Source organism: Canis lupus, chromosome 25, assembly GCF_048164855.1.
Source record: "Canis lupus baileyi chromosome 25, mCanLup2.hap1, whole genome shotgun sequence".
Taxonomy (NCBI): domain Eukaryota; kingdom Metazoa; phylum Chordata; class Mammalia; order Carnivora; family Canidae; genus Canis; species Canis lupus.
The window spans coordinates 31,010,669-31,022,892 of NC_132862.1; the positions used below are offsets into that span (position 1 = coordinate 31,010,669).

Sequence of the window (12,224 nt, forward strand, 5' to 3'; positions counted from 1 at the left end):
TGGTCTAAATGAATGGTGGTGGTCTCAGCTGGCAGGACCAAAGACAGAGTTTTCTTTTTTATAGCTAAACATTTCTTTCTTTCTTTCTTTCTTTTTTTTAATTTGGATCAGTGCAGAAAAGCTACCAAACTAGAGGTTACTCAAATTGAGTCAACTGCCATATGTAAGGTCACAGTAACTATCTTTCCTATTTGTACTTTTTTAAAGATATGAAGTTATTCTGAAGGAGAAAATTCTGGAAGGAGTTCATTTCCTCTCGAACCCAGTACACTCTAAAATACTTCCAAAAATGAACCAAAGGTATAGTCACATATAAAGTCATCACATCTAGCTGGCATAGGATTAAAGGTCTTTTTTGGGTTTCCATTTGACAGAAATCCATAGATTGGTTTTAAAAGATGTCTTCTGAGGAAGGCACAGTTTCATTAAAAAAACAACAACAAAAAGAAAAACAAACTACCTTTCTCTCCAATGATGTAAAAAAAAAAAAAATCCTTTGAGATAATTTGCAGCTAAACAAGCAACTTGAAGTGAAAAGGAAAATCCAAACTCATTTTAAAAAACACCTCATACGCATTTTTCTTTTTAACATCATATGTTTCAAAAAAATATGTATTATTTTTCGAAAAGCTGACAAAAGCTAGCACATACCCTCCTCAGCTTAACAGTCTTCCAAAGAGCACATCCAACTGCCATAAAACGCAAAAATGGATATTTAATTCAAGAGCTATATAACGTCTAGCTACCTTTTCCCTGCTGTTTCACAGCATTTCATTATTTTGTTTAATAAGTTCATCTCCTCGAGAATTTTCTCTTCACCTCATATTATTAAAAGTAATAAGTTTTTCTGGACCGGGGGTTTCCCAACAGAAAAACCAATTTATGTGTGTCCTTCAATAATGACAGGAAAAGATTATTTCCCATTATATTGCATACTTTTCATATCACCACCACAGCTTATCATTCAATAAATGTTACTCTGCAATTCTTTCCATTCCTCAAGGAAGTTTAATTTCTGCATTAACCTGTTTTCGCTGGCCAACGCCTTACCAGAAAGCCTGTGTTGTAGCAGAATTAGTTCGTTAAAGAACCCATTTAGGAATCTCTTGTCAGTGATAAAATTGTCTTCAGTTAATAAAAGGACATAAAGTGAGTTTACATCTTGATCACACAGACTTACTCCCACACTCACACTCACTTTCTGTTAATCGCACATTTTTCTCCATGAATGTGTTCTTTTGTAATGAAAGGTAAATTAAACATTTATCTTCATAAAGGTAACTCATTCACACCTTCTGCATATAAAGACAGTTTCTGTGGCTGTAACTAGTATTATAAATAACATTATCTTTACTCTGAAGAAAGATTTGCTGGCAATAATATACCTTGTTTCCAGTTTTCCAGAAGAAATCTCTAATGGCCCGTAGCATTACTATAGCTACTGGGAAAGTGGCATTTACTGTTTCTTTTCCAGTAGAGGTCTTAATAAAATCTGATCCTAAAACAAAAGGAAAAAAAAAAAAACTCTGTGTTAATGAAAAACTTATTTTTACACTTTTTAGTCAGTGAAAGAAGTGGGCTATGTAAATTTTTTTCCAGAGGAACACTTTATTTTTCATTAGTTATTTGAAAAATGAGAAACAAAACCTCTCTTTAAAATAATTCTGTCTATACTTTCCATCCCCCAATTGTTACATGAATGACATGAAGTACCAGTTGGGTTCTCACTGATTCTTGGGGCCCCTGCCTCCATATTTCCAAATCATCAATTAAAATCAAGTTGGCTTATTTAATGCATAACTGAGATGAATAAAAACAATTTCATGCTCTATGCTTAATATCATATATTACAACACTACAAAACTGGAGTGCCTACTCATTTTCCCATACTTGATAGGAAGTACACAGCTATGATAACACAAGAAGAACCAACACCAGCTGATTTGTACTGCACTGTTCATTAATGAAAGCACTGTCTTCCCAATGAGATTAGGAATTTCATCCTACAAATACTTTAAACAATTTTCTGTCTCTCAGATGTATCTTAAACCTACTGATGTAATTTAACAGAATCGCACAAGGAGACAAAGAAATGATAGTAACAGTTAAGATTCACTGTGTGCTATGCGCTATCTTCTATTCTAGGTTCACAAGTAATAACTCAGTCATTCCTCATAACTGTATAAGTACTAATATGATCCCTATTTTAAAAAGATGAAATTGAGATACAGAAAAGTTAAATAACCCGCTCGGAGTCATAGTAAGGTAGGGACGTAGAATTCTAACCAAAGAAATATAGCTTAACCAATATGCTGTACTGTCTCCAAGAAACTCACCTAGGGTCACAAAGTCAGGTAGCCAAATAGAGATTCCAGCTTTTATGTGGTTACTAACCCCTGAAATATTCAACATGTGCTCTACAGATGAGTAGCATGGGTACCACGAGGGTGCTTGCTAAAAATGCAGTCTTTGGGTCCTATACTAGATCGACTGAACCAGAATCTGAATATTAACAAGGTTCCGAAGTGATTTCTATGCAATTCACAGCCCTAACCCACTGATTCTGTGGAACCATAGGTAATGCTAATCTCTGAGATTCTCCCAAGGTCCATCAAAGTCAATAGAAGCAGAGGAAAGAAGTGGCTAAAATTTTCCACTTTAGTTGCAAATGGAAAGGATATTTCCACAACTATTCTGTGGATGGAAGGGTTTAAATCAACACACCTTTATGTAAACACAATGTGTTTAAGGCACAATGGAAAATAAAACAAATAATTTAAGCCCTTGCCCTCAAAAGCCCCTCAAAAGTACAGGTGGAGATGAAACATAAATCCTGGGTAATCACTTGATGAGCCAGAAGTCAGAAGATCTGATTTCATCTCCCAAACTGTCATGTTTGTAAAATACATCAGAAAATTCTTAGTTAATTCATAGTTTTAATTCATACAAGAAATTAAAAGCAACAATCTAGGTGAAAGCACTTTGAAAACTCTCAAGCATTTACAAATATAAATGGATCAAGGACCTAGGCAGGGTTTCAATCTGTAAAAACATGATAGAAATTCTGATTAATGAAAGCAGGTCATCAGAAGCTTTTTTTGAGGCAAGGAGGTCTGTAGGCCCACTGGAAGAATGATCTGTCATGCACACATTTATCTACCAAATATTCACTGAGTGCTTGCTATGTTCTAGACTGTCGTAGATGCTGAGACCACTAAACAATAAAGTTCCTACCATTGTGAGCAGATTTTCTAGAAGAGAAAGACAATAAGCAAGTAAATATATAATAAATGTCAGGTGGAGATAAGTGTTATGAAAAAAAAAAAAGCATTGTAATGAGGTAGAAAGTGATGGAATTGGGGAGAGGTAGCTATATTTATACAGAGTTATCATAAAGGCATCTCTCAAGAGTGAAATTCAAATAAAGAGTGAATGAAAGGAATCTGTGAAAAGAACATCACAAGCAGAGAAACAGCCAGTATGAAAGCCCTAAACTAGGCATATGCTAAGTTTAATAATAGGTGAACAAATGAATAGGACCATAGAACCAATGTCTGGTCCCTATGACACCAGAAATAAGAAATCAAGGGGAAGACAGTAGAACCTCCAAATAGACGTAAGAGGTGAGAGGAACAACCCCAAAGAATTCAAAATGAGACCAAGACATTGTCTTCTGAACCACCAGAAAGCTTTCGGGTACAACACTGGATAGCATCCAAATTCTTTCAAGCATCGTAGAAGAGAAGATTATTACAAGTCCACGACCACATTTGGAGGCCTAAAAAAATGGTATGGTCACTTAAAAATCACAGTTTAAAGTTAACCAAAAGAGCCAAACTCCTTTGAGAGAGTCTAGAGTTAGGATAAGGGAGGGATTCTCCTCCTAACATATTTGGGAGGAGCAAAGCAGAACACCTACCATAATAGCAACAAGAGCCCAGGAGTAGTAACAGTGGCCTACACATTGCGTGTTTGTCTCCCTTTCTTGATTGCATTTTAAGCACATTGGAGGGCAGGTGCTATAGCTTTCTTTCTATGCACTCTGAATCCCCAGAGCATGACACACATGCAAAGCTCATTAATGAATTTTGAATGGATAGATGGATGAATAGATGAATTGACGGATGGCTACAGCTACCAAGAAATAGCAAACTACAGTATTTCCCATCTTTAACTGACTAATGAGAAAGGGAAGATAGTTTTGACTTTCATTCCAGTTCAGGTAACAAAACTGGACAGGTGACTCACAAGAATATATCATTCTATTTGTTTTTAAATAAATTTTAAATTTTAGAACAGATCTAAAGCTACAGAAACATTATCAAGCCAGTACAGAGAACTTCCATATATCCCACACCCAGTTTCCCCCTGTAATTAACAACTTTTATCAGTATGGTACATTTGTTATAATTAATGAACCAACATAGATATATTACTACTAACCCAAATCCATACTTTATTTAGATGTCCTTAGTTTTACTTAGCATCTAGTCTCATCCAGGATACTATGAAATACCATTTATCATATCACCATGGGTTCTTCTTGGCCGTGATAGTTTCCAGTTCTTCTTGGATTTGCCTTATTTTGATGACCTTAACAGTTTTGAGGAGTACTGGTCAGGTATTTTGTAAAATTTCCCTCAACTAGGACTTATCTGACACTTCTTTCATGATTAAATTGGGGTTATGGGTTTCTGGGGAGGAAGACCATAGAGGTAAAGTGACATTCTCATCATATCAAATCATGTGTACCTGCCATCAGCATGGTTTACCACTGTTGATGTTGACTGTAATCACTCAGGAGGTAGTTTTTGTCAGGTTTCTTCATTGCAAAGTCACTCTCTTTTCCCTATTTTCCATACTGTACCCCTGGAAAGAAGCCCTTATGTGTATTCTATGCTTAAGGAATGAGGAATTATAATTTAACACCTTTGGGGGGAATAACTACATAAATTATGTGGACTTTTTTTGCGTGGGAGATTTGTCTCCTCTCATACTTATTTACAGTCATTTAAATCAGTACAGACTCAAAGACATTTATTTTATACTTGAGTTTATAATCCAATATTACTTTATTTCATTGCTCAAATGGTTCTACCTTTGGCCACTGGGAGTTCTTTCAGCTGCTTCCTATATTCCTAAGACACACCTCCATCATGTAGAATTTTTGTTTTTTTTTAGCACTTCCTCTGGTATTGCCAAATGTTCCAGGTTTATCTTTTATGTTTTCTGCCCCAGTCCCAGAATAAGCCATTTCTCCAAAGAGCCCTAGTTCCTTTTATTACAGAATGGTATTTGTTTTCTTTTCTTTTTTTTTTTTTTTTAGAGAATGGTATTTGAATCCAAAATCTTGGTGGAGGGGTACTCATTGCTACTACAGGGTCTTATTTCTGGCTGTCTCTGTTGCCTCAAAAGGAAATCTATGTGTGTATACTAACCCATTTATATATACGTATCTTTTAATAATTCCATATTTAACAATCTGTATCTATATTAAACTAAACATCCATAATACTGACAACTCCAACTCTGACCCATTACCACATGGATCATCCTAGCCCTCTCTCCCCTTCATCTGTAAACTCCCACTTCAACAGTGAGAAACCTAGTACCTACCATCTGTCACCCATTTATTTAATTGTTCACATCCAGTATCCACATATACTGCTACCAGAACTGTTAACCTACACCATGGGAAACAACTTTATTAACTACTATGCAGTGTTAATGTGCACTTTCCTGTGTCTTTAGCTTTACAGCCCACCTTTATTTATAATATTATGTAGGTCATCACCTTTTTTCTACTTCCTTCAGGGAGGCTGTTTCGTATATTTGTAATACAGCTAGATTCTTTGCTCACAGTCCACATCCGATCCTGGAATGCCCTGATTACGTAAGTGATTTTTTAAAAAATGTGCATATATTAAGGTTCACTCTTTGTGGAGTTTCTAGTACTTCTGACAAATGTACAGTGTCACACACGCATCCTTACAGGATCACACAGATCACTTTCACCACTCTAAAAAGCCCCGTGCTCCACATTTTCATTTTCTCCAACTCATACTGACAACCACTGATCGTTTTACTATCACGACAGTTTTGCCTTTTCCAGGATGTCATGTATGGGAATCATACAGCCTTTCAGACTGGCTTTTCACTTAGCAATGTGCATTCAAGGTTTACTCATGTCTTTTCATGGCTTCATTTTTTAAATTGATAAATAATATTCCATTGAATGGATGTACCACAATTTATCAATTCACCTTTTAAAGGATATCTTGGTTTCTTCAGTTTTAGCACTTATGAATAAAGCTGCTACAAACATTCATATGCAGGATTTTGTGTGGACATAAATCTTCAAATCAGTTGGACAAATACTGAGAGGGGCAATTGCGAGATTATATGGTAAGACCATATTTTGCTTTGAAAGAAACTGCCAAATTATCTTCCAAAGTAGCTGTATCATCTTGCATTCCCAAGAGCAGTGAATGAGAGTTCCTGATGCTCTATATCTTTACTAGTAATTGGTGTTGTCAGTGTTTGGATCTTATCCAACCTAATAAGTGTACATATAGATTACACACATATTTTTGTTAGATTATACCCAAGTATTCAATTTATGGATTGCTGTTTTAAATGATAGTTTTTTTTTTTTTAATTTTAAATTCCAATTGTTCACACTGCTGGTAGACAGGAAAGCAATAGACTTTTTATATTAACCTTGTGTCATGCAACCTTGGTAAACTCACTCAGTAGTTTTCAAGAGTTTGTTGGTTTGGGAGGATTTTCTCCACAGACAATCATGTGATCTATGAGCAAAGACACTCTTATATCATTCTTCCTATACTAATTTCTTGGTTGTTGTAACAAATTATAACAAACTCGGTATCTTAAAGCAATAGAAAATTTTCTCACAGTTTTGTAGGGCAGAAGTCCAAAATCAAGTTGTCAGCAGAGCTGCACATCTTGTGGAGGGCCTAGGGAAAATCTGTTCCCTAACTCATCCAGCTTCTTAGAGCTGCCAGCATTCCTTGGCTGCATCACTCCCACCTCTGCCTCCATCTTCACATAGCCTTCTCTTTTAGATATAATCTTTCTTTGCCTCTCTCTGATAATAACGTTTGTGATGGCATTTATGTCCTGCCTGGAAAATCCAGAATAGTCATTTCATCTCAAGATCCTTAATTTAATCATGTCTGCAAAGACCCTTTTCTCCAAATAAGGCAATATTCACAGATTCTGGGGGTTAGGATGTGGATGTATCTCTGGGAGTCATTATTAGCCTACCACACTTACCAATTTGTGTTTATCTAAATTCTTTCTCTTGTCTTCTTGCACTAGCTAGGACTTTCCAGTACAATGCTGAATAGGAACTTATTCTTGCTTTATTCTTAGGGAGACTTTTGGGGAATAGTGTTGTTTCTCATAAGTGTGTTAACTAAAGTTTGTTTGTAGGTGTTCTTTATCAAGCTTAGAATGTTCCCTAGTATTCCTGGTTTGTTGAGAGCTTTTATTTATTTATTTTATTTTAAAAAATATTTTATTTATTTATTCATGAGATACACACTCACACACAGAGGCAGAGACATAGGCAGAGGGAGAGGTAGGCTCCCTGTGGGGAGCCCAATGCTGGACTTGATCCCGGGATCACAACCTGAGCCAAAGGCAGACACTCAACCACTGAGCCACCTAGGTGCCTGAGAGCTTTTATTATAAATATATATTATAAATATGTTAGATGCCTCATTTGTATCATTTGATATGACCATATGATTTTTCCTCTATAGTGTACTGATATGCTGGATTACATTACACTGACCCAGCCTTGCATACCTGGAGTAAATCCCCCTTGGTTGTGGCATATAATACTTTTTATACATTGTTGAACTCATTTTGCTAATACATTGTTGAGGACTGTTTTTGCATCCATGTCATGGGTGATACTGATCTATAATTTTCCTTTCTTGCAATGTCTTTATGTGGCTTTGGTATTGGGGTAACGATGGCCTCACAGAGTGAGCACTATCCTTCAATTTTCTAGAAGAGACAGATAATTGGTATTATTTCTTCCTTAAATGTTCAGTAGAATTCATCAGTGAAACCACCTTTAGCCACTGCTTTCCCTATTGGAAGGTTTTAATCTTTTAATCTTTCCGTAGTAACTTATTAAATTATTAAATAAATAAGAAATTTATTTTACAATATTTTAGAATTAAAATAGTTTTATAATAGTTTGTATAAATATATGCTTATGTATTTATTATATATAATATTTATAAAATAAATCAAATTAAAATTAAAATAACTTCCTTAATAGATACAGGCTTATTTGGACTATTTATCCTCGCAGATATTTTTTTTTTAAAGATTTTATTTATTCATGAAAGACATGGAGAGAGAAAGGCAGAGACACAGACAGAGGGAGAAAGAGGCTCCATGCAGGGACCCGACATGGGACTCAATCCCGGGGCTCCAGGATCACGCCCTGGGCTGAAGGTGGCGCCAAACCGCTGAGCCATCTGGGCAGGCCATCACCTTGCAGATATTAATCCAAGTAAATAAACAATCACTTTAAATGTTAGTGGTCTAAATGCACCAGTTAAAATCAGAGACTGACAAAAAATAATGTATGTTGTCTCTAAGAAATCTACTTTAAACATAAAGATCCGGAAGGTTAAAAATAAAGGGATGGAAAAATATATAAAATATATATAGAATTAATCAGAGTAGAGTACCCATATTAATTTCAGGCAAAGCAGACTTCAGAAAAAGGAAAATTACAGGGATAAAAAAGGGTATGACATAATGATAAAGGGGTTATTTCTCCAAGGAGACATAGCAATCCTAAACATGTATGCACCTAATAATGGAGCATCAAAAATACATGAGGCAAAATCTGACAGAATTGAAGTGAAATAGACAAATCTACTATTATAGCTGGAGACTTCAAAACCCTTCTTTCAGTAATTGATAAACATATAGAATATGAGCAGATACATTCAAATTGAATAGCATCATCAATCATCAATTATGATCAAACTGATATTTATAGAAAACTTCAAAAACAAAAACAAAAAAACCCAGCAGACTACTCAAGTAGTCTGAGGACATTCACTGAAATAGGGCTTTTTGTCTTTTTCTTTTCTTTAATTAATTTTTACACCTCTTTTTCTGCCTTCCCTGGTTTTAATTGAACATTTTCTATGGTTCCATTTTATCTCCTCTCAGCATATCAATTACACTTCCTTTTGTACATTTTTTTAGTGGTTGTCCTGGAGTTTTCAGAATATATTTTTAGCAAATTTAAAATTTAGCAAATTTTAGCAAATTTTTAGCAAATTATAGTATAATACTATACTGCTACATAGGTATTGGAGATATCTTTTAACAAAGTATTCCTAATTCCTCCCTCTTATCCCATTCATGTGCATTGTTACTACTATTTTTAACAGTTACCTTTTACATCAATTGGGAAAGAAAAGTGATTTTTTATTTTTCATGTATTCCTTCTCTGATATTCTTCCTTTTTCAATGTAGATCAGAGTTTCTGATGTATATTATTTTCCTTCTCCTTGAACATTTCTTACAACACAGGACTGCTGGCAGTGAATTCCCTCAGTTATATATGTCTGAGCTCTTTCACTTTTGAAGGATAATTTCACTGGATATAGATTTTTTGCTTGGGTGTTTTTTCTTTGAACACTTAGTGCTTCATTTTATCCACTTCTTGCTGACATGGTTTTCAATAAGAAGTCTGCTGTAATTATTTTTCTTCTATAGGTAAGATGTTTTCTTTCTCTGGCTTTTTTCAAGATTTTCTATTTGTCTTTGGTTTCCTCTAGGTTGATTATGATATATTTAGGTGTAGTTTTTTTTTTTTTTGTTTTTTGTTTTGTTTGTTTGTTTTTTCATATTTATCCTGTGGTGTTCTCTGAGCTTCCTGGATCCATGGTTTAGTTATCTGTCATTAATTTTGGAAAATTCTTGGCCATTAATTCAAACATCTTGTCTGCTCCATTTTCTCTTTCTTCTTCTGTTATTCCAAATACATGTATCACATCTTTTGAAATTGTCCCTCAGTTTTTGTTCTGCTTTTTTTTGTCCTTTTATCTCTTTACGTTTCAGTTTGGAGGTTTTTCTGGTTCTATCTTCATGGTCATTGATTCTATCCAGTAATCTAATGAGCCCATCAAGGCCCATGCTCCAGTTTTTGATTTCTTACTTTTCCTTTTGAATATTTCTTAGAGTTTCTCTCTGCTTATATTACCTATCATTCTTCCATTTCTATTTTTTTCCATTAGAATTAGTACTTTATCAATTACAATTATTTTAAATTTCTCATTCTGATAATTTCAACATCTATGTCATGTCTGAATCTGGTTCTGATGCTTGTTTTGTCTCTACAGACTGTGTTTTCTCTTGCTTTGCAGCATCTCTTATAATTTGTTGTGGGAAGCAGACATGACATATTAGGAACTGAAGTAAACAGGCCTTTTGTGTGAGATTTTACACTAATCTGGTCAGGAACTAGGCTGTGTTTTACATTTGCTGCAGTCACCAGTGCTAAGTCTTCAAGTACAATAGTGCCCTTGTTTTTGTCCACCCTCTTACTCTGGGCTTCCTTGGTCTTCCTCTTCAGAGACAGTCTCTATCTTTTAGCTCTGTTAACTGTCATCCACTAGATTACTGGAGTCCAACTGATATGGTGATAATGTATAGGGGAGAACAAGTATTTCATAATCCCATGATTAAACTTCAGTCATAGTGGACTCATCATGTCTCTAGGTTGTAACCTTCACAAGTGTGTCTTAGCTTTTCTCTCCCACTTTGATGAGGCTGAAAGAGTGAAAGGGAAATGCCCTTCTAGGTGGGATAAGATTCCAGCAAATTCTGTTGCCCTGGAGAGCAGGCCTTTGTTAAGGAAAACACTTTGTGCATATTTTGCAAAGATTATCTTCTCCCGACCCTGCCACAGCCAAGAGAAGATCTTGGCTCTTCACTGTAAGAACCTAGGGTTCCTGGAAGTAAAACCCACAAAAGTGCTGGCACCACACTTGGCCTCCAACAAGTTGTTAAAGTTATCATTTAAGTGTTTTTACCAGTTTATGGTTCTAGCAGATCTTGGTTGACTCTCAGCAGTCACCATCCCTCCAGACTTCAAAGTGGCAGTTTGCCCTGAGATCTAAGTTCTTTGATAAGTCCGGGAAAAGTCATTGATTTTCCAAATATTCATCTTTTTTTGTTCATTTTTGTTTTTGCTCTAAGGACAAGAGTGACAACTTCCAAGCTCTTCATGTGTCAGGACTGGCAGCAGAAGTTCTTAAATATTGAGACTTTATTGTGTATAAATCAGGTACAGGTAGAGATACTAATTATATATGGTATTTAAGGTGTTTGGGACATATGCCAAGTAACTATCATGGTCAAAAAGAACTGAAAAGGCTCAGATTCACTTTAGCTAAAAGAATAGAGGAAGGATTCATGGAACAGATGGAATTTGGCACAGATCTTGAAGAAGAGATAAAATGTAAAGATGAGAGGGTAGAAGGAAGAGCACCACCATCGGAAGAGGCACTGAAAGCACAGAAAGTACGAGACACAGCCAAATAATAATGAATGGATACATCTGAGGAAACTCTGTGAGGGACAGGGAGCATGAGAGGTAGAAGTTGTCAATGTCTATTTTAGAACACGTGACTATAAAAGTCCCTTAGGGAGCATAAGGTCTGACCACTTGTTATTACTGTTTAAGGCAGTAAATGCGGTGTTTGTTGGATCAGCTGAGGATAACTGAGAGCCAGAAACCACATGAGAGATTAAAACAGCAGTTTGGGCATACAGCTATTTCTTTATATCCAGGAATAAGACTTAGCTTTAATTATACAAAATACTTCAGAAAGTACATTAGTATTTTACAACTGTCAAAAGAACAATGGATTTTCCAGTGGGACTAAGTGGGCACACACTTTTGTCTTACTTCTTATTTTAATATTGCTTTCCCTCACCCCTCTGCTATAACAAAATTACCTTAGAGAAATAAAGCTAGATTTCAAATTATCAATATCACAGAACACTGTAAACTCTCCTCAGGGCTCATGTAAATCCAACATTAACCAAGCTCACCTCTGCTCAGCTTTGGGAAAAAAACCTTCTGAGAAAATATCTCACAATTAAAATAGCTATCCATATAAATGTTCCTCCATCAGTGCCCACAATTTCAAGGA

The 12,224-nt window shown here is 35.5% G+C and overlaps 1 protein-coding gene across 2 annotated transcripts in view; it reads right to left on the reverse strand.

Annotated features, from left to right (window-relative positions):
* The window catches only part of DERA (deoxyribose-phosphate aldolase), a 117,022-nt gene that overhangs the window by 3,146 nt on the left and 101,652 nt on the right, over nucleotides 1–12,224 (reverse strand). For both annotated transcript variants that reach the window (XM_072798853.1, XM_072798854.1), the window contains one exon: nucleotides 1,386–1,498. In XM_072798853.1, coding sequence (XP_072654954.1) covers nucleotides 1,386–1,498 — 113 coding nt within the window. The remainder of the gene's footprint in view (nucleotides 1–1,385; nucleotides 1,499–12,224) is intronic.